Genomic DNA, 27,761 nt, shown 5'->3' with positions numbered 1-27,761 from the left:
TCTATTCTATTCTATTCTATTCTATTCTATTCTATTCTATTCTATTCTGCTAAATGACTATAAATCTAATTATCTGCCTAAGCAAGTTTTGTTTAAATCCACATTTGTAGTGTGCATCATTTAATTATTGCTCAAAGAACTATCAGTGCAAATGTATGTCTTCACAGATCTAACATGATCTGGAATTAGTAAAAGTCAATCTAGCTCTCAGCCTCAATCAAAACACTTTTGCTCTAGAATCTGTTTCAATTTGCTCTTTGTTGCAGAGTTGATGTTTGAGATTTGCTTGTAACATCAGTAACTGGGCATAATGACAAGGACACCAAAAATTAACTTATCCAAATAAATTTAAGTAATCATATACCATCAGAATCATATCTCAGCAAGATGATATTCCCATAGCAGCATCAATTCTTTATTTTTCATGATTAATTTCAGCTTTTCACAAATCATTTTAACTGGGACAACTGAAGTAAAATACAAAGGGACTTTTTTCTGTCCCGAAAGGGTAAGTGGATGAAAGTATCATTTTGTAGTACATACCATGCAGCTTCTCTGAAAACAAAAGTAGTAGCAAATTTAAAATTAATGCCTTAACTCTACCACATAGTACAGAATAGTAGCTGCTTAAAATGTTTTACTTCTTGCAATCTATCAAAATCACTGGCATAAACCAAGAGCATGTATACAAGTACATGCTCTTATATACGGAGTAAGTAACTCTTGCAGCTCACAAACTGATCAGTGCTACAGTGTACAGAGATGAGGTAGCAACCCACCATCTCAATCCACTGTAAATTAGTAATACAGTTCTAGTATTCTTTAATGGAGGGAGGCATGAATATAACAGAAGGGTCCCACGTTTCCAACGTCTGCCAATAAAATAGTTTATGCAATCATAAGCCTCTGGCTCATTATTTTGATACATCTTATTACATATAAGCTAAGCCGTTTGCTTGGTCCAAGAATGAATTGTTAATGAGGAAGACATTAAGACAACAAATATAAGGAGTCTGACTCCACAGATTATGCAAAACAAGTTTACTTTTGCTTTAGTAAGTCAAGTACTTAATACATGGCAGGTACATTTTAGATAAGAGTGATCTGCCTCTCTTTTGTATCTAAATGTTGTAAGGATTCCCAATATATTTAAAGATATGGGATATTCACTCTTCAATGATTATCTAGTCGCCAAATACAGCGCTAACAGTCATCAGGAAAGAACTGAAGAAAGCACATTTAAGATTGTTTTGTGAAAAGTATAAAAGTTATTATTTTTGTAAGTGCTTACACTTACATTACAAATGACTTTCTCACCTCCAAAGGAAGCTAAAAAACAAAACAAAATGCAGTAGCACACACTCACCTTCCAAAGAAAACATGCAAATGGCTGGTGAAAATTCTGCATAAAATTCTGCATTGTCTGCAAGTATGTCTCCTTCAAACACTAAGTATTTCTGTGCATTGACTGATTTTATAAGGAAACCATGACAAAAACTTGTCCTATTGCATGTAGGTTCCTTAAGAACTTGAAATAGTTAATCTGTGTAAAATTTTAAACTTATTTCTAGAAGTACAAACAGAAATCAATAAAATTCTAGGAGACGGCATTAACAGAAATATTAAGTTCTACCCTGTGCCATACATTTTAAAAAATTAGATGAACAACCTTGGAGTTTATTAATACACATCTGTTAAAGTTTTTATTTCTGAAAGCAGCTCTTATGAAAATAAAAAGCAGTTCCTGAGTAACTGCAGTAAACAGTGTGTGTGTGTGTGTGTGTGTGTGTGTGTGTGTGTGTGTGTTTGCCACTTAGCTTTTCTGATTTGGTTCCTTTAAACTCCTTTGTTTTCAAGTTTAACCTCTGTTCTTCCCAAAAGGTGCAAGCTCAGTTAGCATCATTTCAAAGAGTCTTTATGATGCTGACATCCCCTGCAATTTCTGTAAGATCTACACACAGTTATAGTTGTGGCTCCTACAGCTATTGCAAATTTGTCCCCTGTTGGAAACACTGTGGTCTTCACGTTTTTTTCAACATACGTCGGGACTGCCATGTATGGAATTTATTGTAGGCTGTTTGGAGCATCTCTTCTATGTGATTTACCAGCTGGAAAAAAAAAAGACTTTATTGCAAAAAGAGATGCTGCTTCTACAAAATGATGTGCCACAATGAATAAGCAGCATTAAGAAATATATAAAGGTAGAACTGAAGACTTTTCTCCACCAACCTATGATTTTACTATTTTAGCCATTTTAAAGTAATATATTTTCACTGCCTAACAATTGCATATAAGGTGAAGACACTTCTTAAAATAGTAGGAAAGGGCACCATATTTATTTTCAATTTATATCAAACATCTCTCTCTTGAGAGACAATGGATAGATCAAAATCGCCTCCAGAGAATCTACAGAAAACTACCCAATAATAAGTGGATATCAGTTCTCTAAATTTCAATAGATTCTACAAATGAAAGATAATTATCTTATATCAAATTATAATATAATTATAGAAATGTTCCTATGACCCTATAGTGATTATTCACTCCAGAAACATTTATTCAATTAAAAGCTTCTGAACCTATAAAGTCTCACTAATTTAACCATTTTATTTTCTAATAACAGTAAGATTGGCTGATTTATTTATGAACAAAGCAATTTACAAACTTATACATTTTAAGGAGGATAAAAGAAAAGAATGTTTTTTTCTTACATTTGTGCTTAAATACTGCTTTCGAATTTTTTCTTGGAATGGGCAGAGTTTTGTAACTTGAAATCTTTCCAAATTACTCTGCATTTTTACAACCTGAAAGGAGATAGAAAATATTAACCACATGGTTTCTTTGGCTTAAATCACACAATTCCTTCAAAAATAGTATCTATGAATTTGAACAGATACATTTTAGTAAGTATCATGGGTATCCAATCAAACAAAAACTGTGTTTCTTTCTCTAACATCCCTTCAATTGCTGTCTCTTTCAGTGATCTTTGTTTTTCCTGCTCATCCTAGAACACCACTGACTGCTTTAGGTCCATGTTGGGATGAAACATAACCCATGCATGTAATGTTTTGCCATACTTAATACTGCATTTGACCTACACTGCATACACAGTCCAGGCTTTGTGCCCAATTAAGAGATAATAACTTCTATAACATATTGTACTCCAATTTCAAAATCTTTGCAATGTAAGCAAGCGACAGGAACAGCAAGTAGAGAATGTGAACAAAAAGCTAGAAAATTAGTATTAAATTTATCAATGTCCATATATCAGTATCAATGCCCATGTGCCCTATATTTTTTTAAATATAATCATTCTAAGGAGCATCTTTGCTTTTAATTAATTGCTCCCACTATGAAACACTTAATGCAGATTCTTCTTACTTTTTCTTCCAGGAATGGTGTATTTACAGGAAAACAGGACCAGAAGTGTCGTAGTAACTCTCCCACTGCAACATATAAGTGCTTCAGTTCAGACTGAACATCATTTGGCAACATCTCTACAATTAACATAAAGAAAGAAAGTACAAAGTCATAAAAGGTCTCTCGTATGTAATAACAAGATCTCAAAAAGTTTAGCTCTCAGGCCAAGAGTGCCATTTAAGATCTTCCTTCCAGACACTGAGATTCTTTCAGGTCATAAAAAGCTTTTGATTCAGCAAATGGTTTCCAGGGGAAGAAAGGGAAAGTTACTCTCAAATCTGCTCTTTAGGATACATAGCAAGAATTGCAAGACAAAGGAAGGACTTGGCAAAAAGCACCATCACACCTATCAGCTAGAGGGGAACTTTCCCTGGGCAGAAAGAAGTGCTGGATCCAAGTTCATATTGTGTACATCTTGACTAGACGATACTCCATATAAAGAGAAACTAGTCATGGTATGGCTCTGAAATCATTCTGGATATGCTGAAGTAAGTGTGGAAGATTATATAATAAGGAATGCTTGAAAATTTGAATTTGCTCTCAGTGCTGCAGATTAGAAACTGGAGGGATAGCAAATTGTTTTAAAGTCTGTCAACACTTAGGCTAATGTTAAGACTGTATAACAATGTATTTTAATTCTTACTCTTTCCAACCCAAGAAAATGTTTAAAGATACATTAACAACTCTGGAATTCAGTTCATCACTCTTAGAGTGGAGCTACTTTTAAAAAGTTGGAAACAAATTTGAGAAGTGCTGTTCTGCATATTTTCCCAATCTTGCTTGAAGAGACTGATTTATCAACTGTACTGACATGACCATCTGAGTTGATTTTGCAAACTGATTAGTCACAAATAAGCCAAGACATCAAGTTCTTACGATTTATGGCTTGCTGGGTTCCACCCTGCATAAGTGCTCCTCCAGGTGACAGGGCTGTGATAGTACTACTGGCAGCACCACTTGAGAGAACCTGGAAGGATAATTAAACATTTTTTTTCCAGTTAGTTTTGTAGTACAAAAAAACCAAAAAGTTGACAATGGAGCTTGAATTGTAAGGACTTGGCTGTAATAGCTATTATACCACTAAAGTGACAGGAATTTTTGTACCTACATATGCTAGAATTAGAATATCTCATCTCTTCTAATTATTGGCAAGTTATTTTTCAATATAATCAATTAAAACATAAGGCACAGCTAAAATCTATCAGATTAAAGGCAAACGTCAATCAGTTTGATATCAGAACCTAGCCTGGTACTTTAACCACTAGACCAAGCTGGCTTTCTGTAGTGAAACATAAGACTGTTATCAATAAAATATGTGCACTAATGGTGAGTAAATAAAAATAGGTGATACATGTAACTATAGAAATCACAACAGTAACAGTTCCTCTAGCCTGCAAGCCAAATACTCTATGCTTGTTGAAAATAATTTTGAAACCATTCCATATTCCTTCCAGTCATGTATATAAATAGGCCGTTTCAAGCAATACCCTATGTGCCAAAGAATAGGGCATTGAAGAATACCCTAAGGATACTAAATACTCCATTTTGAGTGCTTTTCTTTTAAAAGCAGGAACTTTTATCCTACCTGAGTTAATTTGGGTACATAGCCTTCCATTTCTTCTCTAATACTACACAAAGAATTAATAATATCATGGCTCGTTGCATATTGCTGTGACTGAATTGGTGTTGGACCATGATAATACCTGTTGAAAAGAAAAGAGCTTATAATTAACTTTCTGGGAATAAAAATGTAATTTTCAGTTTTTTCAGATTATTTTAAAGACTTTAGTACCCTAAAAATGGGACAGATGATTCAGAAAATTATGGATATATTAGCTCATTTAGCAGACACAGCATATTCTATGCCAGATATCTGTACTGAAAACCAAAAGATTGCCTTTCTAGTGGAAGAACAGGCTGGCTCAGGAAGGGCTGATTCATTGTTGACTGGTTCCTAGTGCTTCAGCATTGAGAAATAAACCACTTCTGCAGTGCTTCTGTAAATAGTACTGATAGATTCCACATCTGCACTTTTCCATCTCTCAAGATAAATTATGCAGATCATGTGTGTCTCAACTCAGGGCGACAAAACTAAATTGATAATGATAAAACTTTTATCATAAATCTTATAATGGGTTGCTTAGAACTTGGATTTTCACCTCTCTTCACTAAATTGGTAGAGAAATGTATCTCCTTACATCCTTATACGGACAATATAGTACAGGTAATCCTCGACTTACAAGAATTCGTATAGTGACTGTTCAAAATTACAATGGTACTGAAAAAAGTGACTTATAATCGTTTTTCATACTCATGATTGTTGCAGCATCCCCATGATCATGCGATAAAAATTCAGATGCTTGACAACTGACTCATATTTATGACTGTCGCAGTGTCTCAGGGTCATGTGATCACCTTTTGCGACCTTCTGACAATCAAAGTCAATGGAGAAGCCAGATTCACTTAACAACCACGTTACTAACTTAACAATTCACTTAATAACTGTGGCAAGAACGATCATAAAATGGGGGCAACCAAGAGATTGAGAGTTCTAATCCCACTTTAAACTGGCTCAAAATTCTGAAAACCTTTTCTGAAGGATCATTGCAATGATCATTGTATGCTGTCTTTAATTTCCATTTTTCTTCTGATACCCAAATAGATACACAAAATAAATACACATAAGAAATTGGCTCCTCCACTGCAAGGTATCAAAGGTTATATCAATTTTCACAAACAATATTTAGTGTAATATTATCATGACCCTTTCACAGCTTATTTTGTCTGTTAAATTATAACTATAAATATATGATCTTATTCTTATTTTAAGGGTAACAATTATAAGATAAAAATATGTTTACCTTGTTTTCTTTGAGATGCTCAAAAACACCAATAAACACAACAAATTTTGCAAATAATATTTTGCTAAAAATAACATAACAATGGACACAACATACCTATCTGATTTTTTTAGATTTAGTGCAATAGTTTTAATGCTGTTGTTGTGTTCCAAATCTTCATATTCTATAGATTCTTGCAGCTTTGCCTACAAGAGATGACATAATCAGAGCTCTGTAAAACCTAGCATAAGAAACAAGATTTGCATTATTAAAATAGGATAAATCTATATTCTTACCCTTTTTACTGGTGGCTGGAAGATATCTGAATCCCTCGAATTTCCATCCATACTGCTGGTCTCATTATAGTGATCATTTTGTGCTTCTCTGAAAACAAAGTATTTACAATTGCTTTGTCTTCTGAATAGTGACATGTTTAAGTACCGGTAAATCTGCACAATGAATGAATAAAACCCATTCATTTCTGCATGAAAGCAGAAAACAATGTATAATGGGAAAATCTGGGTAAGTGTGGATTTGTTTTGTTCTAATTAAGAGCTTTTAAAATTTCATGGGATGCCATTACAGAATATTCACTGACCCTGGGAAGAAGATAGTGTGAAATGCCTCTATGCACATGCAGAACAGAACTATACTCCATGTAAAATGTTTTATATCCACAGGAGATGGAAAAAAAACACATTCATCCAGAAGTAAAATGTGTGGCAAGAACAAGAGCTATAAATTATCATTCAACATTTACTTTAAAATCAACTCCATAGCTCTCTTGGCCAAACACTGTGTTTCCTTTAAAGAACATAACACACTTCACACAATTTGAATTAGTTTTGTATAATGCTTTAAAGGTTACATTTTGAAGATCAAACAAAAATGATTTTCCCCTCAGATTCCTGTTTTCGCCATTCCTGTTGTCATCATTCAATTTATGCATAAGCATGTCTTATACATACTTAACTTGTACATACATGTGCTACACATCTGTCCCTAGCAAATGAAAATACCAAGAAATCCAGAGCTAAACAATACTTGTCTGACAGCATGTGACATACTTATCTTAGATATGATTAGATAGATCTACTTTTTTTTTTAAATTTGATTTATATGTCGCCCTTCTCCGGAGACTCAGGGCGGCTTACAATGCGTTAAGCAATAGCCTTCATACTTTTGTATATTTATACAAAGTCAGCTTATTGCCCCCACAAACTGGGTCCTCAATTTACCTACCTTAGAAAGGATGGAAGGCTGAGTCAACCTTGAGCCTGGTGAGATTCGAACTTACAGTAATTGCAGACAGCTGGTGTTAATCACAATGCTATCAGTCTGCTGAGCCACCAGGCACCTACTTGCTGATCCAGGCACCTACTTGGTGCCTGGATCAGCAAATGCCTGGTCTCATTCGAATTACGCGAAACAAAGAAAGACGGGGTTATGAATGCAATACTCTTTGTTTATATAGCCTGTAAGTCATCAGGAATCATTTGATTGCAATGGGGTAAAAGTGTTATAAATATTTTCTGAGATATTTCCTATGTGATGGAATACATATTTGGAGGAATATTTATTGGAGAAAGATGATGCAGTTACATAATCCCCCAACTGCAAATTGAAATGCTAAAGTTGAGCAATAGCTTTACTTTTATGATTTTTTAAATACTTTCCTAAGTTTAAAAAATTTAAGCTTAGATAAAATCATTTTAATTGAAATATTTGTTATATTAGCAATATTGTAATAATTATACAGCAGGTTTTGAAAAGGGGTATCTTACATGTTTAATCAATTTTGCTCATTCCTTTCCTAGCACAGGATTCATCTTTCTGTTTTGTGCTTTCTAATTTGCTCTGGTGAATGTCCCTAATCTTCCATATTTGAGGGGTGTATATTTAAGAAGTGTTTGGAGAAGAGTCAATCAACAGTGATTTTCAAATGATAATTTAAGGTGTGATTTGTTTTTCCCCAATTATATCATAATAAGTATGCCACAGCTTAACACTACATTATTGCGTCATTGTTGCAGAAGTTTCACGACAATACAAAGGCAGAAAATTCCCAGGCTCTGAGTTCTCATATCTAGATTTGTTCTGTGTTGAGACTTACGATTTTCTGAGCCCAGCTGCAAGGACCATGGCACTATGATGATTAAAGCGTTTTATAATAGCTGCGTTGCTACTTTCCTTTATTGATTTTGTAGAGTTGGATGTGGATGGTGCCAAGGACACACCGTAACCCTGCCACAAAGAAATAAGCAAACCCTAAAAGACATGTTGACTCATGATGGATGAAGAATTAATTAAAATATGGGCTGTACCAAAGTATACTTGACAGTTTTCATAGGAATTCATTTTTTCTGCCTTCGAACAAAAATCAAGCTGAAACAATTTAAGTCTAACAATGTCAGCAGCACCATGTAAAAGGATGATTATGAAAAGAAATCCAGTTCTAAGCTTCCTATCCGCCACACCTTTTCTCTTTTTGTGCAATTAAGCCAAGTTTCCTTAAGTGATACATTATGTTATTATTATTCTTCAAAATCGCTCAATGGAAAATGTTTTTCTGAAGCTATCAAATACTGCTTTTAAACTAGCAAAATTCATTTAGATTTTGCAATAAAGTTAATGAGAAATGTGAGTATCAGTTCTTATAAAATTGAAACATAAGCCAATTTGGGTTTCACTTACACTGATGTATAACAGTTTCTTTAGATCAGCAGTATGTTACAAATTTACCTAACAACCGGTATCTTTGGAGCTTCTAACAACCGGTATCTTTTAAAGATCCATGCTTGAATAAGACGATGTGTCATGCACATTCAGATAAAAATCTAGTATATGTTGGAAAAGGCCACAGAATTTCATTGTAAATTCTCCAATAAGCAACTGAGAAGTGAGGGAATATTCTCATCACATATAAATATAATTTGCATCTATTTTTGAGAATCCAAGCTGATAAGGAAGGCTATCATTATAAAAGAAGAAAAATATATTTGTCAAGGTTAAATAATTATGAATCTTTTTAAGTATCCTTTCTGCTCACCCTCAGTATAGAATTTATTTTATATTTTCAAATCTCCTCTACTTACTTCATCCAATGATTTATCTTCCAAGGCAGTTAAATCTAATAAAGGATTTTTCACTCCTTGACAGACCATTGCTTTTAACCCTGCAAAAGAATGAACCAAATTTAACTTGGATTAGATATATAAGGATAAACTATTTCAAAACCCAAAGAAGCACAGGACATTACCTTATTCCAAGATATACTTTTCACCATCTAGCTTAATAATATTGTCAGGAAATAGTTCTGTCATAGAATTAATATTCCATGAATAATTTAGTATTATTCATGGAATACTATTTCATAATGATTTATGATATTATAATGTAGTTAACATTAAATACTAAGGAGAATCCACTGGTGTATTATTGTGTGGTGGAAATGGTTCTGTTCATGGCAACACAGTGATTTTTCCTCATGCCTGCATCCCAGTTCTCACATGAAACTATCACTTGTGAATAACCAAGAATAGAAGAAGATTCTAATATTCTCCACCCAGACCTGTGAGAGTGGAAGCAGCAATATGCTATTCTCGCCATGACATAGTCCATCATACATGCAAATTGGACCAGTGTCTTTTGTAGAGAAGTCTAGTAATCAATGCATCAGGCTAGAAACTAAGACATTGTGAGTTCTAATCCCATCTTAACCATAACAGCTAGCTGAGTGATTTTGGGCCAATCGCTCTCTCGAGTCCAACCTACCTCTCAGGGTTATTGTGGGAAGCTAAGAGCAGGAAAGGCCATTAGGTATGTTTGCCATTTTGAGTTATTTATGAAATAAAGAAGATGGGGAATAAATATATACGTGCATACATTTTAGAGTTTCTCTCCTTTTAGACTAATTTGTAAGTCAGACAAGTTTATTTTATTACACATGATACAATTAAGACACTCCAAAAAGACTTTATATTCCTGACTGGTCCATTGTTTTCTTGCAGATGTATTAACACTTTGACTCAAAATTATGGCAACCTTTTCTGAAGGAGGTTGCAATGATTACTGTATGGTCTTTAATTTCCATTCTTTTGATACACAAATAGATAAATACACATAAGACAAAAGAAATCTGGAAAAACATTCTCCTTGCCTATATAAAAATGGGCAGTGAATCCCACTAAAAACAGGATTTACATCTGAGTAATTTTCATTATAAAACCGAAATCGTGGTGACTTCATAGGACTTACTTGCTTCCAAAGAAGCTATAGATAAGTATTTCTAAAGTCTCATACTACATATAGTTTAGTTGGCTATAAATACCACAATGCTTGTATACATACCCTTTTCATCCATTTTGGCACATTCTGCAAAAAGGTCCTTTGATCCTGCATTCAATCTATCTCTATGGAAATAGTGAGACTGGAAGAATCGTGTCCAGAATTCTTTTTCTGTCATATTGTGTGGAACGTTTTCTGCATATTTAAGTTTTACTGTAATAAACATAAAGATTAAGACTTAATAGTTACCATGTAATCACAAACATTATCAGTTTAATATACTGAATTATACATCAAATAAAAGAGCATTTGGAATGCAATAAAAAGGATTTTAGCATTGTTCCCCGACACAAATATGGTACTATATTCCACATAAAGATACTGAGTATTTCAGCACTGAAAATCAGAGTCTTCAGTTTAAGGAATAGACAGGTTCTTTTTTCTAACATTTACTACTACTCTCTGCTCAAAATGCAGAATGACATTATCATCATTGTGCATCAGACCAGCAACACTCATTATCTTACAAAATCTACAGTGCCTGTTGAGGTATATAGGTTGGGTAGAGTTGCTTCTTGGCCTGATCATTCCAGGATCTTTCCCAATGAGGTCGTCTGTGATATGCTGGGAAAAGATTATCAAGCATGGCAAAAAACCACAGCAGGCAAGCAATGAATAAACTGTGTTGCCAGGAATTCTCTATCCAAGATAGAGAATTTCCACCACTGAATCCCTCTTCCAAACGTTAACCATTTGTGGTGCTTCTACATTCTGCCTAACAAGGATGTGGCAATACAACTCAAAAAGGTTCCATCAAGCATTGACCAGGATCCTTGTTCAGAATTTGCCCCATAATGAAACAGAATAAAATTACTCTGGATTAATTCTTGGTCTCCATTTCCACATACATCTGCACACTTGCCAAATGAATGATTCAGCTGATATAAAAGATCAAGTGGAGGTATTTTCTTGTAAAAGGTAATTAATGGATCATATTACTCGTTAGTTATGCATTGATCTATATTTCAAGTAGGAAAAGCGAGCTTAAGACCAGACAGCTTTTAAAGAATTTGTTGATAAGGGCAGAGGGCATGCTCATACTTTCAATCAATTTTCTCTCTTTGAATTCACATTGCTATACAGCCTCATTATTTTTATTATGGGAATTTTAAAGTATTATTAGCATAATTGGCATATTTAATTGAAGAGATAATACTTTCAAATCACATTTCAAGTTCAGAAGAAAAGTGTAGTATATGTGTAACAGGAATATTGCAAATGTGTATATTACATTATATAAGTTTACCTGCTGGATAAGTCCTAAATATTGATTCAATGATATCCGAAGTCAAATTATATCTTAGTCCATTGCATCCATCCGTTTGAGGTCTAACATCAGCCTACAACATAAAAATATCTTCAAAATGGTTGCCCATCATTTTTGTTAGTTTACTAATATTTCAACAAAAAAGGGAAAAAATACAAATACAAGAAAAATTAAACTGAGATTTAAAAAATAGTTCAATCCAATTGATCTGAGGACTTTGTGCAATATCTGTATGACAAAATTACTCAGATTTGGGAAGGATTGGACTCTGACTGGGTAGTTTCAGGCAGGGTGACGGAGGCGGGCCTTGAGAATGTCATTTGGGAGGAGTTTGACCCTGTGGCTTCAGAGGATGTGGACAGGATTCTGGGCAGGCTTAGCGCGGCCACATGTTTACTGGACCCGTGTCCCTCCTGGTTGGTACTGGCCTCCCGGGAGGTTACACGAGGCTGGCTCCAGGGGATTATCAATGCTTCTTTGAGTGAGGGTAACTTCCCCGCCGCCTTGAAGGAGGCGGTGGTGAGGCCCCTCCTTAAGCCTTCCCTGGACCCAGCTGTATTAGCAAATTATCGTCCTGTCTCCAACCTTCGCTTTGTGGCGAAGGCTGTTGAGAGTGTGGTGGTGCAACAGTTTCCCCAGTTCCTGGAGGAAATGGTTTATCTAGATCCGTTCCAGTCGGGTTTCAGGCCTGGGCACAGCACGGAAACGGCATTGGTCGCGTTGGTTGATGATCTCTGGAGGGCTCGGAAGAGGGGTTGTTCCTCTGTCCTGGTCCTATTAGATCTCTCGACGGCTTTTGATACCATCGACCACGTTATCATGCTGCGCCGACTGGAGGGGTTGGGGATAGGGGGCACCATGTTGCGGTGGTTCTCCTCTTTCCTCTCCGATCAGTCGCAATTCGTGTTGACAGGGGGACAGAGATCGACCTCGAGGCGCCTTGTGTGTTGGGTGCCGCAAGGGTCGGTTCTCTCGCCCCTTCTGTTCAACATTTATGTGAAGCCGCTGGGTGAGATCATCTGTGGTTTCGGGGTGAAGTGTTATCTGTACGCTGATGATACTCAGCTGTACATCTCCACCGCGGACCATCCCAACGATGCCCATGATGTGATGTCCCAGTGCCTGGAGGCCGTGCAGATCTGGATGGGGAGAAACAGGCTCAGACTCAACCCATCCAAGACCGAGTGGCTGTGGCTTCCGGCATCCCGATATAGTCAATTGGTACCATCGCTGACTTTTGGGGGTGAGTTGTTGGCCCCCATGGAGAGGGCTCGCAACTTAGGTGTCCTCCTGGATACACGTCTGTCTTTGGAAGAACATATGACGGCTGTGGCCAGGGGGGCTTTTTATCAGGTTCACCTGATCCACCAGTTGCGTCCCTTTCTGGATCGGGATGCCTTATGCATGGTCACTCATGCCCTCGTCACGTCCCGCTTGGACTACTGTAATGCTCTCTACATGGGGCTCCCCTTGAGGAACACCCGGAGGCTCCAACTGGTCCAGAATGCGGTTGCGCGGGTGGTGATGGGGACGACTTGGCGCTCCCATGTAACACCTCTCCTGCACGAGCTGCACTGGCTCCCAGTGGTCTTCCGGGTGCACTTCAAGCTATTGATTACCACCTTTAGAGAGCTCCATGCCTTAGGGCCCGGGTATTTACGAGACCGCCTTCTGCCGCCAGTAGCCTCCCACCGACCAGTACGCTCCCACAGAGAGGGGCTCCTCAGGGTTCCGTCGGCCAAACAATGTTGGCTGGTGGCCCCCAGGGGGAGAGCCTTCTCTGTGGGGGCACCGACCCTCTGGAATGAGTTGCCCCCGAAGATACGGCTGATCCCGGATCTGCGCACTTTACGCCATGCCTTAAAGACGTTTTTGTTTCATCAAGCAGGAGCCTGGATAGCTCTGCAGACTAAGCACTGTAATTTAACACCAGCTGTCTGCAATTAAAGTAAGTTCGAATCTTGCCAGGCTCAAGGTTGACTCAGCCTTCCATCCCTTCTAAGGTAGGTAAATTGAGGACCCAGTTTGTAGGGGCAATAAGCTGACTTTGTATAAATATACAAAAGTATGAAGGCTATTGCTTAACGCATTGTAAGACGCCCTGAGTCTCCGGAGAAGGGCGGCATATAAATCAAATTAAAAAAAAAAAAAAAAAAAAAAAGCAGGGCTGACCTGACCATATTTTTTAAGTTGCTTTAATTTTAAATTGCTAAATTATGGGTTTTTAATATGGGGGTGTTTTAACTGTGGGCCAAATTAATTTAATTGGTTTTTTTAATATTGTTTTAATTTTTGTATTTTCTGTATTTTATCTGCTGGCTGTTCACCGCCCCGAGTCCTCGGGGAGGACAGTAGAAGGGCGGTATACAAAATAAATAAATTTATTTATTTAAGGGACAGGGCTGTATACAAAATAAATAAATAAATAATAATAATATAAATTTATGAACACAACGAGCACAAAGAATTATATTGTCCAATCTTTCCACAGCATTACTGAAGGGTATATATCAGTATATATCAGTATATATATACTGATATATATATATATATATAGAGTAACATTCTAACCACGAAGACCCAAAGTTCTTCACAAATAAATTATGTATGTTTGGAACATGGTTTAATAATACATTAACACAATTAAATCTTAACTTTTTTCATTAAAACCTGGCTCACCATATTAAGAATATTCAATCAATATAGAGAAACCATAAGACCTGACTGAGTCTTGTAGATAAATATGCTTTCAAATCTATTGGATCAACAGCACAGGAACACAATCAATTTTTTAAACATCTGTTGAGAATCCAATCAACCCCAATAAATAGATTTGCTTGGGGTGAATGAGTGAGACTCTCTTTTTGCTACCTTAAAGAACCTTGATTTGTCCACTGCCTTCATCCTGTTCTGCAGACTTTTTTTTTTTTTTTTGGTCAGTTGGCTTTGGAAGGTGTGACATTGTGTTACTTAAGGTGGCAGTTGCTTGGATGATCCCTGTCCCATCCCTTTCAGCTATTGCTTCCTGCTTTCAGCTTGGTGGGGATGACTGAGATTCTGCTGCTATTTACTTCAATTATTGATCAAATGGAATTGTTAGTATACAGGTAGTCCTTGAACTATAACCATAATTATATCTGGAATTTTGGTTGTTAATCAATGTGGTTGTTAAGTAAGTCATCATGTGCCTTGATGATTTTAATACCATTTCTACAATGGTCAGTAAGAAAATCACAGCTTTCCCAATTGATTTTGCTTGTCAGAAGATAGTGGGGAAAGTTGCAAATAATGATCAAATGATCACAAGATGCTGTAACCATTGTAAATGTAAACTGATTCCTAAGCACACAAATTACAATCACATGACCATGGGATGGTAGTAGTGCAACAATTATAACTTTGAGGAAGTATTGTTAGCTTTTCATGGCTTTTGTAATTACAAACCATCATTAAGTGATTATAAATCAGTGACTATCTGTATTACCTTTTTAAAAATTGTATACAATATTCAACATGCTACGGGTTTCCAATTTGCTTTTTTTAAAATTAGCATTTTTAAAGTAAAACATTCATTCAGCAGGTATTACGCTAGATATATTTTTCCTGTAAACTCCCAGAGGTTTTCAAGTATTAATAACAAGGTGATCCCATTTTCAACCCATACTTACCAAAAGTATGGGTTGAATTAAAAATAAAATCAGTGATTGAAGAGATACAGGAACCTGCATTTCTCCTATTGAAAAAACCAAACAAATCAAATGAACATACCAGAAAAGCAGCAGAAATGCCAACATCTTGCTTGTTAGGTGCTGCAGAATTATCTGAAGCATTCAGATTTAAACGGTTGGCCCAGAATTCCTCAGCACTAATCACCTGACTTACAACAAGGTCTTTATAAAGCTGAAACAAAACAGGGTCTTCTTGCAACATTCTGTGAAGAAGATATTTAAAACATATTGTTAAGCTTATTAGGCATTAAGAAGTAGAGTTTACTTATCTAATGTACACTAAGAAAGCTTCTGTTTTACAATAAGATTTTCCATGCCTTTCATTTACTTTGTACACCTGAGCACTGTTCCTGTCTCATACTAAGGCAGCTGAAGCAAATTTAGAGAAAGGGGAAAATGAAAACTTGGGGCAACTAACTTCAACTGTCAGCTCTGATATGTATATAATGTACATGGAAAAAAAATGAAGACTTCCATCCAAGTCTCAGGATTCCCAGACATGTAGCAAAATCCTAAAGATACCAGGTAAGAAATAAATTTGAGTGGGAGAATCAAAACAAGTAATGATTATATAAGCCATCATAGGCCCAAATTATGTCCTGATTAATTAGTTAGGAAGTCATCAAGTTACAGATAAAAGGATATAAAACAAGCACATATTTCAAGGAAGTATCATATGGTGTCTGAATAAATTCCTAATTTTCACACATAAAAGTATTTTTGTGCAATTCTACAAAAATATATTTAAATGTGCTTGCTACTCTACTTTATTATATTGCTAGTAACCAACCAGAAAGTTTATTTTATCAATTCTTCAGAATGATAAATTCAGGTAAAATACTTTGAGCCACAGAAAAATGGGACCTCAAGTGTAGTGTTGATGTCCCCATATACACTATATTTTATTATGCAATCTCATTTAGATTTATAACTGATTGTACAACTTGCAGGTTTTCACTAAGATAGTGGAAAAATATATTCTATCTCTAATAAAAGACAGGATACATATACTTCCAATAGCAGAAAATGTAGATACATTGAAAAAAAAATAGGGTTTCATTTTAGCTGGCACAATAGCTCCTAATGTTTAAACTACAATCAGTCTTTATTACTACTGGTTAATGTTAACAGATTACCCCAAAATAGTTTATTTTTAATTGAAGGCTCTTACCGGTTTTTTTCCTCTAGTTCCTTATTAGCTTTCCTCTTGAACTTTGGTAGCAGCTGTTGAAGAAGATCTTTAACTGCATCACGTTCTTTTACTGCTGTACTTTCATTAGAAAAATGGAAGTTAGTTGTGTCTCCTGCATGCAATACCAACTGAAGTTGAATCTTCGCTTTTCCTTCAGGACTGATTTTCTGACCTATATTAAAGAGAACATGTATTACGTAACATCAAATGGTTTATTAATCTATCTTAAAGAAATCGCCTTACAGATCACTCCCATTTTTACTGTAAAATTAGTTTTTATGAAAATAGGACTTAATTTTCTGAATGTCATCCTGAACACTCATTAAACTACAACATAAATCGTATTATGTATTTCAATTAATATAACCCATAATCAAGTCTGGCCAACTCTTCCATGAAACTCCTACTCTTTAAAAAGCAGCACATCAATCCTTGTTTTTAATGCACATACACATTAGGCTTATATGGTAGTTACAACCTTTCTCTAGAATACCAGTATATAGAATTTTCCTAATCAGAGGTAAATAGCTTATAGGTCGCAGAGTCCCAAAATTCTGTATATTTATTTGATTTTGATCCCACCTTTATTTTTTGCAGTCATTAGAGCTCCCATAAAATGGCATTACTTCTGGGTTAAGCAAATCATACAAAAATTGAACAATGGCACCATTCACTTATGTGTCATTATGCCATTGCTCTATCCACTGGGGCTCAACTATCTTGAAATGGTAACTTTCATAACTGCAGCTCCCAGTCTTTCTTCTACAGCTCTAATGACCAATGAGTTCTTTTGCTAGTCATCCAGTTGCAAACCAAAAAGGCATTTAATTTTTCTGCTATAAAAGAATTATAAACAGCAATGAAAAAACCACAGAATTTAAGTTTAAAAAAACAGTCATCATGAATAGTACATGCCATTGACATAACAACAAATAATATTGAATAGTGAAAATAACCGGTGTAATGAACAATGTACATAGAATATTTTTACAAAGGATGTCCTGGAGAATAAACCAAGTCAACAAAATTATATACATTTTAATTTAATGCTGTATATTAATTCAACAAAAACTAAGCATGAAAAGGAGTGTGTTCTGTTCTTATTTAGAAAGAGCAAGTATATATTCATCTCTTCCCTGCATTTCTTAAAATACTAGTACAAATGGGGTTGACTTTGTTTTATGGCAATGAATGATGTAGAAAGCTTATTATGTACACCGGGATCCCCAACCCCAGGCTGGGGTCCACTACCAGGCTGTGGCCCGTTTAGAACTGAGCCATGCAAGTGGTGGGTGAGCACATGTGTGAAACTCCACTTGTGCGAGTGGTGGATGCTTGCACTCACAAAGCTCCATTCCATGCCACTCTCATGGAACTATCCCCCTCCCTCCCCCATGCTGGGCTGCCAAGTCAGAAAGGTTGGAGACCGTTGATGTACACCTTCTTGAGCCCCAGAATGAAAGACAGCATATAAATCTTACTAAATAAAAATAAACTTGCCCCCCCAATTAATGTAATTAAATATTTAGAAAATATGTATGATCAGACAAAAAAATAAAACCCCGAAGTTTTCACTTACATTTTATATCTGCATACATATGGCTGATAGTGAACCGGTCTTTGCCCTCAGGTGCCCAAGCTATTCTTTCAGCCATGAGATAAAGAGCACCGTCCTGTTTCTTCTGACGCACTTTCTTCACTATTAGTAACACTTCTTCAGATGATGTTGCCATGATGACTATAGGATATTGAATTAAAAATAATCTTGTCATTTTATTTTCATAGCTAAGTATTTAAATTTATACTGTGATTTTATACTACTGGGTTGCTATTAGTGCATATCATTAAAAAATTAAGAGCAGAGTAAATATTCCCTCGTTTCCATAATTGGAGATATTTTAATAAGTTAACAAATCATACTAACTTATAAGGTTTGTTTGCTTTTGGCTTATGATGGTTAAAAGAAGCCATGATTTAGTATTAGGTGTAAACTTAGCTACCAATGTCAGAAATCACTACCAGTAATATTTTATATTTAATTTGATTTGCATGACTTTGTAAAGATTTGGATTGTACAGGATCTCATAAGAATGTTTAAAGTATCACAGCATACTTTATTGAGCCTTTCTATTGGATATATACAATTATTACAGGAGTTCCATTTTTCTCTTAATTTTAGATATCTATTATTCTGACATACTGTATTGTTAGAGGATTTAAGAAAAAAGAGACTGCATCTATTGCAATGAAACCGCAGATGTCAAATACTGCATCTGCATAAATGCTGAAAATATTACATTTAAAATAAAGGCATAGATTTCCCTGCTTTCCCCCCACAAGTCCTCATATATATGTTTTAAAGAAAACCACAATTTCTTTCATGATATTAAGTGCTTCCATTCATAGAAGAGATAATATTCTCTTTCAATGTGCAATTGATTCTTAATATCTGTTCTCAAAAGTATATTTCAGAGCAGAACACAATGGGGGCACACGGAGATAGTAGTCGCAAGGACAGCATGAAATGTGTATGCATCTGGGTATTATTAACTTAACATACTGGACTACATCCAACAATACATGGGTCACTTAAGACAATGGGAGTGCCATTCCTGCAATAGATTATCGTTAAATTTAAACCAAAGGAATGTGCTTTTAGTATCTACCTTTTAAAATACACACACGTACACACATTCAAAAGATATTATGACCTATAATTAAGACAAAGAAAGTCTAACATATAATAATTGATACATAAATATACATAGACCAAAACATAACATAGGTCCAAACATTTCTAAACATAGGCATTACTTCTTTGCTACCAGGTAGAATGTTCTAAAACTTTCATCTGACAAATGTATATAGAGAAAACACCTCCCAATTATCTTATTGCTAGTAATTCACCTAGAAGTGAGATTAGATGAATTTATGTAAGAAATGCAATTCCCCATTATAACTCCTACTCAAAATATTCCATACAAGGCCATCAATTATGTGGAGCACACTTTGGTTTAGGTGGAAAATCAAATCTATTGAATGTTACAATTGGCTTGTAAGTATATTTGGCTGTATTTAACAGTTGTAAAGTAGAAGAAAGCACACAGAGCTAAATGTTCCTTCCCCTTTATCTTTCCAGGGTTCTCAAAACAAAAACAAAAAAAGAATACACATACATATAAAAACCCCCACCACCTGGCTGTTGTGGGACAGAGAGAACACTACAAAATTAGGTGGCACACTTTATATAATAATAATAATAATTTTATTTATATACTGCCCTTCTCCCGAAGGACTCGGGGCGGTGTACAGCCAGAATTAAAATATAAATATACAATATCATAGTTAAAATTAATTAAAATCATTAAATAGTTTTGGCCGAATTTTAAAACCCAAAATTAAAACCCAATTTAAAATCATTCAGTTAGACAGCCCCACCTGTCAGAACAGTAGGGTCTTCAGGGCACAGCGAAAGACCCAGAGGTCAGAGATGTTATGAATATCCGGGGGCAATTCATTCCAAAGGGCAGGAGCTCCGACAGAGAAGGCTCTCCTCCTGGGTGTCGCCAGCTGACATAACTTGGCCGACGGTACCCTGAGGAGTCCCTCTCTGTGGGAGCGAACTGGTCGGTGGGAGGCTGTTGGTGGCAGAAGGCGGTCCCGTAGATATCCTGGTCCTATGCCATGGAGCGCTTTAAAGGTAGTGATCAACACCTTGAATTGCACTCGGAAGACCACTGGGAGCCAGTGCAGCTCGCGCAGGTGGTGTTACATGGGCGTAACGAAGTGCGCCCATAACCACCCGCGCGGCCGCATTCTGGACCAGAATGAACTTCAATGGATATACTCAGCTGAATTTCATTAGCTTTAACATACCCTTTTGAAAAAACAGACCAGTAACTTTCTGATTTGAACCCCACCATTACATGTAAAGAACTAGCTTGCTAATCAAAGATTAAAATCTGTCTGGACAAACTGAGTTGAAGAGAATTTATAAAGCTGTTTCTGAAACTGGTACTTTCATGTTAAGTTCTAATCACTATAGTATATGCAATGAAATCTACCCATGTCCATTATAGCCTGCAAACTATATGAAGAACAGTTGGTTTTAGGGAAGGTATCAAATTAATTCTACTTACTTGCAGGAAGTTACTTTTTAGTGTGGAACAAGGACATAATTAATTTTTTACTCCGTGTTCCCTCAAATTCTGCTAAGTAATTCTGAACATTTTGAAGTTGTAGAGCAATCTTTTTCATTATAAAACTTCAATTTTAGATTCTACACAAAAGTTATTGGGGATTTTACAATAAATTGTGATCAAAGCAACAAAAATCATAGCTTTGAGTACTTTGAGTACCATGTATTCTACTTCACAGCTATTCAATATCAGGGCACAGAAGACTGCACTACATAGAATGGTGAGAATTTTTTATATGCCATTCTCAAGTGCCAGACTGCCACTGTGCTATTGTTATAAATACTGTAAAATCTGGATTCTGTAGGCTAAAATGAATTTTAGTGTGATGTTTCACTTTTTTTTGTTATTTTTATGCAAGTTCCTTGGTATCTAAAAATTCAAGGATTTCTCCAAGGTAAAAAGATAGAAAAAGGCTAAAGAGAGATATAGATATATAATGCATATTGTGCAGATTTTCTCAAAGACTCCCCCCAATGCCAGAAAAATATATGTACTTGCTGTCATTGTCACGTGAGAATAATCTCTTCATGCACAGACAGTCCAAACAATTAATGCTTACCTTCTGAAAGGGAAACATATGTCCATGTTGTTTTAAAAGTATTTATTCAAGACTATTTTAAGTGGGAATATTCAGACAAGGCAATCTTCCAGTACTCATTTACAACAGCATATGCTGTCTCCTAGTCAGAATGGTGGAAGTAGAATTTTGGATGCCACTAAAGTATGCAGAGTTATATTTTCTTTCTGATAACAGGTGAAGAAACATTTATCTAAAGAAGGGGCTAATACAGGTGTAATGTTTCAAATATCTTTATAACTGCTTTTACTCTCTATATTGTTATATTGTATCTTGTATAATTTCTATCAAATGCTTCATTGTTTGAATTTTACTATAATGTTTTGAGATTTTAAATGAGAAGAGGCATTTTAAGATAGCTTTAAGTAAATTAACAATAATTTCTAATTGTAATATTAATATATTCATTTATGGATCTATATTAACTACATAATCACAAAATTTGCACAGATGAATTAATACAATATATTTTATTTCATAGCAATTCATCAGGGAGCAAAAATTATTGCAGAGATTTTCTGCTATAAGTAAATGATTTACAAATTCTTATTCTTTACATCAGATAGAGAAAAAGATTAATGTTCTATCATCTCCATAATGTCATATATCATCCAAGAAAATTCCTTCCCAGCCCAGTAAAAGTACACATCCTATTTACTTTGTAGCATTTTTCTTCTCCAGTAATTCTCTACACAAACTTCACAACTAGACTCCTCAAACACTAAACAAAATTTGGAGATCCTTAACTGCTCTGAAATAAACTATCCTGTAACACAGCAACCAAACATATTTTTTAAACCAATATAAATGGAATTCTCATTTTTAAAGAATGTGTTACTAGCAAGGCAAGTCAGTGCTCTAAGTTCATAAAGTGCATTAGTTAACCACAGTTTATAAAGCAATAATTATAAAATGCATTGTTATAAACAGCATGATTATGTTTTTCTTTACATTTTTCTCCATGGCACAAGCCATGTTATTATCTAATTCTAGATCCATTTTCTTTTACCTCAGTGAACCTGTAAAAAAAAAAAAATCTTCCCAAATCCTACTCCCATTTCTTACATCACGCTAGCAAAATTACTAAGCAAATCCTTTCCTTGCTCTTACAGAAGCAATTCCGGAGAAAAAGACTTGATTATACTTCTTCCTTCAAGGATTAGATAAAGAAAGGGAATCTAGGGAAAGAAAAAAGGAATAGAAACTTGTATTTCATGAAGACCTCATTTCCCATTAAAGGGGAGAGAAAAACGTACTCCACTTAGAAACATTCGGCGAGGTAATAATGAAAATGAAAATATTTCCAAGGAGCAGGGTGAATTTGAAAAACACGCTCCCCTCCTACATGAACCGCATTGCCACCTGCCTGGAAGGTTCACAATGCCCGATCACCTAAAAGAAGAGCCTGAGGGAGGAACCAGGAAGGAAGAGCAACTCTAACATGAAAGGCCAATTTACTTCACTCCCCACAACCTCAACATTTAAGGCTGGGAGAGAGCGAGGTGGGCCCCAAACCCGGAACCGTTGAAACAGGTCCTATCAACCTACCGTTAGGGCGACTATACCGTGTTTGTGCTCTCGCCCCCCCGGCTCCTCCTTTTCTGTTCGGCCCACGGAACACTCCCCTCCCCCTCCCCACAAGCTTCCCAAAAAAAAAGAAAAGAGAAAGGCGGTCCTAAGCCTCCACGCCGTTCCCTTCACGGCTTGTAAAAAAACTCAGCGGCCACCGCCGCCTCCTCTACCGGAGCCATGGGGCGGCCAGGAGTGCAGCGAAGGAACACGTGACCGGAAGCCGCGCGCTCACGCATGACAGGAAGGGCACGTCACGTGACGGGTAGGCGCCGCCATGACACTTACCCTCTCACGTGACAGCACCTGTCGCTCCCCAGGCCTCTTTTCTGGTCACGTAACGGTCTCTTCGCATCTCCGCCGCCATGACAGCCTTCCGGAAAAAAAAAACACACAAAGCAAAGCAAAACAAAACAAAACACGGGTTGGGGCGGGTGACCATAGAGTTAACGCCGCGGTCGCTCCCGCCTCATTCCTTACGAGCCTTTTTTTGGGGGGGGGCGAGTCCCGTAAAACGGATGCCTTTCTTTGCTTTTCTTCCCAAACCTCTTCCTTCTCAGCGTACATCGGATGGATCCGTTCTCGGTTGCCGGCGCCTCACTGAGGGGGGGGGAGGGGGATCCTGCCTGAGCCAGGATTCGAAGTGGGGGGGGGGAGAGGAAAGCAGCGAGGGGAGGGGCAAACGTGCGGCGGTCACGTGATACGAAAAAAGGGGGGGAGCGGCTACGAAATGACGCAGGTCTCGGCAGGGGGGCGGGGTTAGGAGGAGGAGGAGGAGGCGGTCTTGGGCGGGAGGAAAGGGGGAGCTCGCGCTGTCACGCGCCGGGGTTTCTATCGAGAGGCGGGGCTGTGGAGCGGCAGAGAGTCTTGGAGTTGCTGCATCTCTGCGGGCTTCAGCGGTTAACCCTTAAAGGCTCCCGGGTGCCTGGTCCTTTTCGTTTTAAAAGGAAACGACGACTTGGTTTTATAAATTGTGGTGAGTCCTTTTTGAAGTCCGGACTGCCCCTTCAGCTCGTAAATATGTAGACCTGTCACCGACAGGTATTGGGGTGGTGGGTGGGTTCAATGTTTGTAGCTGAAGCCGTTTCTCGCTCACTTGCTGTTTCTTTTGTAATGAATCTTTTCGCCAAAGTGCTGTCTCCCGCGTAACGGGGTGGGGGGGAGACGATTGGGACACCCCCTCCCCCCCCAAGCCCCGCTTTTAATTTTCTCCCATTCTACTTTTTGCATCTTGCTCGTTGGAAATGAGGAGCTCTCTGGATTTTGCACGAAAGGAGATTTTGGAAATAACAGAGCCGCGTCTTCGATTCACAAGGGATTGTCCGATCTACATACCTCTCTCTCTCTGCACGAATGTATCGGAGTTATCTCGGGCTGCCCATGCTGAGAGAGAGCCCCCGTCCCTCCCCCTCCAGGAAGGGAAATGGACTCGGCAGAGTTACTTAAATTAATACACAGACATACAGCCGCCGTTTACTCAGCCATGCTTTTAGATAAAGGAGTAATTTTCGGTAAAAAATACAAATAAAAAAATCCAAAGCGGGTTTCTGATACTTTTGTGTGAATTGTGTTTGATTCATCTAATGATAAAACTTCATTAGGTTAAAATGATCATCTGTTTCTGGAACAACACGGAGATGCGGAAAGAAAGGCTGGGGGAAGTGGAGTAAGGTGTCACTTTGTTCCACACAAGTGCATGGAAGACAAAATGAATGCAGAGAAAAAGCATTAGGTATATTAGCCAGGATGAAGACAGATTGTGGATGAAGTTGAGAGTTTTAATCAGGTTTTGAAACCATGGCTCGTATTATTTATCTCAACCCTGACTCTGATCGTTTCTCGGTAAACGCTGGAGGGTCGGTGATTTAACTTGTACTTTCAGTTCCTGAAAACCGGTCTGCAGTTCCCAAGTCATTCTGCACCTCCTATATTTTCTTCCTGCTCCTCCACTCAAACTAGTGCCAAGAGAAGAGTTAATTTTTGTGTCCCCTGATTAAGCCGCCCTATGACTAAAGTGCTTTATATAAAAACTAAACAGTTGGGAAAGATCCACCAAACACTATAAAAAATGTACTTTGGAAACAGACTGAGGAGAAAAATAGTCTGTTGGGTGCTTCATGTGTAAATCTCTTGTATGTAAACCACAGGTAGGGATTTATATGAATACCAGTAATCCTTGGTTTATGGCCACAATTGAGCCCAACATGTTACTAAACAAAGCAGTTAAGTGACTTTTGCCCCATTTTATGATCTTTTTTTTTTGTCATAGTTAAGCCAATCACTGCAGTTAAGTGAATCTTGTGGTAGTTAAGCGAATCTGGCTTCCCCCATTGATTTTGACTTGTCGGAAGCCAGCTGGGAAGGTTACAAATAGTGATCATATGACCCCAGTGCAACAAGTTACCAAGCACCCAAATTTTGATCACATGACTGTGGAGATGCTGCGGTAGTTCTAAGTGTGAAAACTAGTCATGTCACTTTTTTCAGTGCCGTAACTTTAAACTGTCATTAAATGAATGATTATAAGTTGATTACCTGTAGTTTCTCCATATAATTTGCTAAAAGTACAAATGTGATATACTAACTAGAGTCAAAGAATAAAATACAACTCCCCAATGGCACAAGGAAAATAGGCATTCAAGAGCCAACTGGCTATAATCTGACAAGTTTATATCATCTTCCTGAAGTTGACTGGGTAGTTCTGGCTTAGAACAAAACATAAGTTTAACAGCTTCTTTTAAAAGATAGGCTTTAGGTTAACTCATTATGTTACAGTAAATTACAGTGGTTTATGGAACAAAATATAGGTTAGCACAGATGAACTAGGTTAAAATATAGCTGCCATGTTGGGCGTTTTACACTTTGAGTATCAACATTGTAAGTTTAGGAAGCTAAATTAACAGTATGAAATTGTATTTCACATTTGCCTTTACAGGAGGAATAGAAAAATGAAGCAATAACATTTTGTGAGAGGCCATTGTCATGGCAGCAATATCTGAACCTTACAGTCATGTGTTGGCAGAGTTTGAATGTCTTAGTCCCCTGCTTTCTGCTCTCAGGCTGGATTCCAGTCGTCTGAAGGTGTGTTTGAGTCACAGCTATTTTTCTGCCATTTCTCCCTTTTTTATTGTAGTTTGACATCCCATATATTAGTAGCTGGTCTCTTGTAGGTAATCATGCTATTTGGTGTGCAACTGAAACAGTTTTGGACAAATAAAAGTAAAAAACAAATTCTAAAAACAAAATAACAAATGGAATTAAAGAATTGCAAACTACCTGAGGAACTGAAAGGGTAATATTTTGCTCAGATATAATGTCTGTAATTTAGCCAGATTAAGTGTTGCTTCCTGTTTCAGCTATGTACTTGATTAATGGCCAGCCAAAATATTTTGAATGTTAGTTTCACTTTTTATTAGGAATTATCAAAACAGATGCCCTCTATCATTAATTTGTGCATTTTCTTGTTAGCTCTTCTTTCAGCTTTTCAGCTAGACCTATCAGCAAAGAATGATTTGGCAATTCTTGTAAATCTGCTGTAATTTTGTAAGTTAAATCCTGGCTACACTATAAATAATAATTCTCCACAGATTTTTTCCCTCAGTGCATCTTGGGCTCAGAAATATGATAATTATCAAAATTGGTTACAGATGGGCCTCAATTTATGACCAAAATAGACTGTTGGGTCACCAATGTGTAAGCCTCTTGTATGTAGTTATTCTAAACCACAGGTAGGGATTTATATCAATGCAAGTAGTCCTTGACATATGACCACAATTGAGCCCAAAATTACCATTCCATTGCTAAGCAGGGCAGTTTTTAGGTGGATTTTGCCCCATTTTATAACTGTTTTTGCCACAGTTGTCACTGCAGTTGTTAAGTGAATCATGCACCTGTTAAGCGAATCTGACTTCCCTCATTGACTGCTTGTTATAAGCTGGCTGGGAAGGTTACAAATGGTGATCATGCGACCCTAGGACAGTGCAACTGTCATAAATCCATACCAGTTGCCAGGCACCCAATTTTTGATCTTGTTAACAATGGGGATGCTGCAACAGTCATATGTAAAATGATCATCTCACCCTTTTCAGTTCCATTGTGACTTTAAATGATTACTAAACAAATGGTTGTAAGTCAAGGACTACCTGTATTTAAATTAAGACAATTTCAGTCAATTGTCTCTGACCCTTGTTTGTTTTAACTGTGCATGTTCGACAAACCTGTTTAAAGTTTGGAAGAAACAATAGCTTATTTCATGTTAGATCTTTTGTCTGCAGTAGATTTACAATCACAAACACTGTCTTTATTAATCTAAAATGAAAGCAGAAGTATCTGAAATTCTGCAGGTAGTGAAGGGGCATGCACAATACAAAATACTAAGGGTTATTCTTTAACATTAAAACATAATAGGTGGTGTTTGTGAACTGTATACCCTCTTTTTTGATCAAGGGCAGCATATAGTCATTGTGGTATGTATCAGGATACACCTGGTGAGATGCAAAAGGAAGGAAATGTCTCAAAGTAATGTGGCTCTCTGCCCAGAGAGAGATATTTTTTGTCTTCAAACTCTCTCCATTTTTCATGTTGGTTATCTCCGTATCCTAGCTCTTCTATTTTATCGAGTC

The 27,761-nt window shown here is 36.9% G+C and overlaps 2 protein-coding genes across 5 annotated transcripts in view; one reads left to right on the top strand and one right to left on the bottom strand.

The window, feature by feature from the left end:
* Nucleotides 1–393: 393 nt before the first annotated feature.
* On the bottom strand, nucleotides 394–23,670 carry GTF2H1 (general transcription factor IIH subunit 1). 4 transcript variants are annotated; one of them, XM_034416938.3, is made up of 15 exons: nucleotides 23,428–23,670; nucleotides 18,374–18,532; nucleotides 16,774–16,966; nucleotides 15,643–15,805; nucleotides 11,854–11,947; nucleotides 10,611–10,760; nucleotides 9,356–9,435; nucleotides 8,374–8,504; nucleotides 6,557–6,644; nucleotides 6,378–6,466; nucleotides 5,006–5,123; nucleotides 4,297–4,387; nucleotides 3,382–3,497; nucleotides 2,712–2,804; nucleotides 394–2,108 (listed from the first exon to the last, which is right to left on the bottom strand). In XM_034416938.3, the coding sequence occupies exons 2-15, from the start codon at nucleotides 18,525–18,527 to the stop codon at nucleotides 2,022–2,024; spliced, it is 1,647 nt and encodes a 548-aa protein (XP_034272829.1). In that variant the 5' UTR covers nucleotides 18,528–18,532; nucleotides 23,428–23,670; the 3' UTR covers nucleotides 394–2,021. The 4 variants fall into 4 exon arrangements, with proteins under 4 accessions (XP_034272829.1, XP_034272831.1, XP_034272830.1 ...); XM_034416940.3 differs by having other exon boundaries at nucleotides 3,382–3,446; XM_034416939.3 differs by lacking the exon at nucleotides 23,428–23,670 and adding an exon at nucleotides 23,119–23,381.
* Nucleotides 23,671–23,873: 203 nt separating this feature from the next.
* Nucleotides 23,874–27,761, top strand: part of HPS5 (HPS5 biogenesis of lysosomal organelles complex 2 subunit 2) — a 35,813-nt gene continuing 31,925 nt past the window's right edge. The window contains exons 1-2 of the mRNA XM_034416941.3: nucleotides 23,874–24,115; nucleotides 26,075–26,220. Coding sequence (XP_034272832.2) covers nucleotides 26,122–26,220 — 99 coding nt within the window. The 5' untranslated portion in view covers nucleotides 23,874–24,115; nucleotides 26,075–26,121. The remainder of the gene's footprint in view (nucleotides 24,116–26,074; nucleotides 26,221–27,761) is intronic.

This window comes from Pantherophis guttatus, chromosome 1 (genome assembly GCF_059756535.1).
Source record: "Pantherophis guttatus breed Tessera chromosome 1, ASM5975653v1, whole genome shotgun sequence".
NCBI lineage: Eukaryota > Metazoa > Chordata > Lepidosauria > Squamata > Colubridae > Pantherophis > Pantherophis guttatus.
This window is presented reverse-complemented; position numbering and strand designations above follow the sequence as displayed.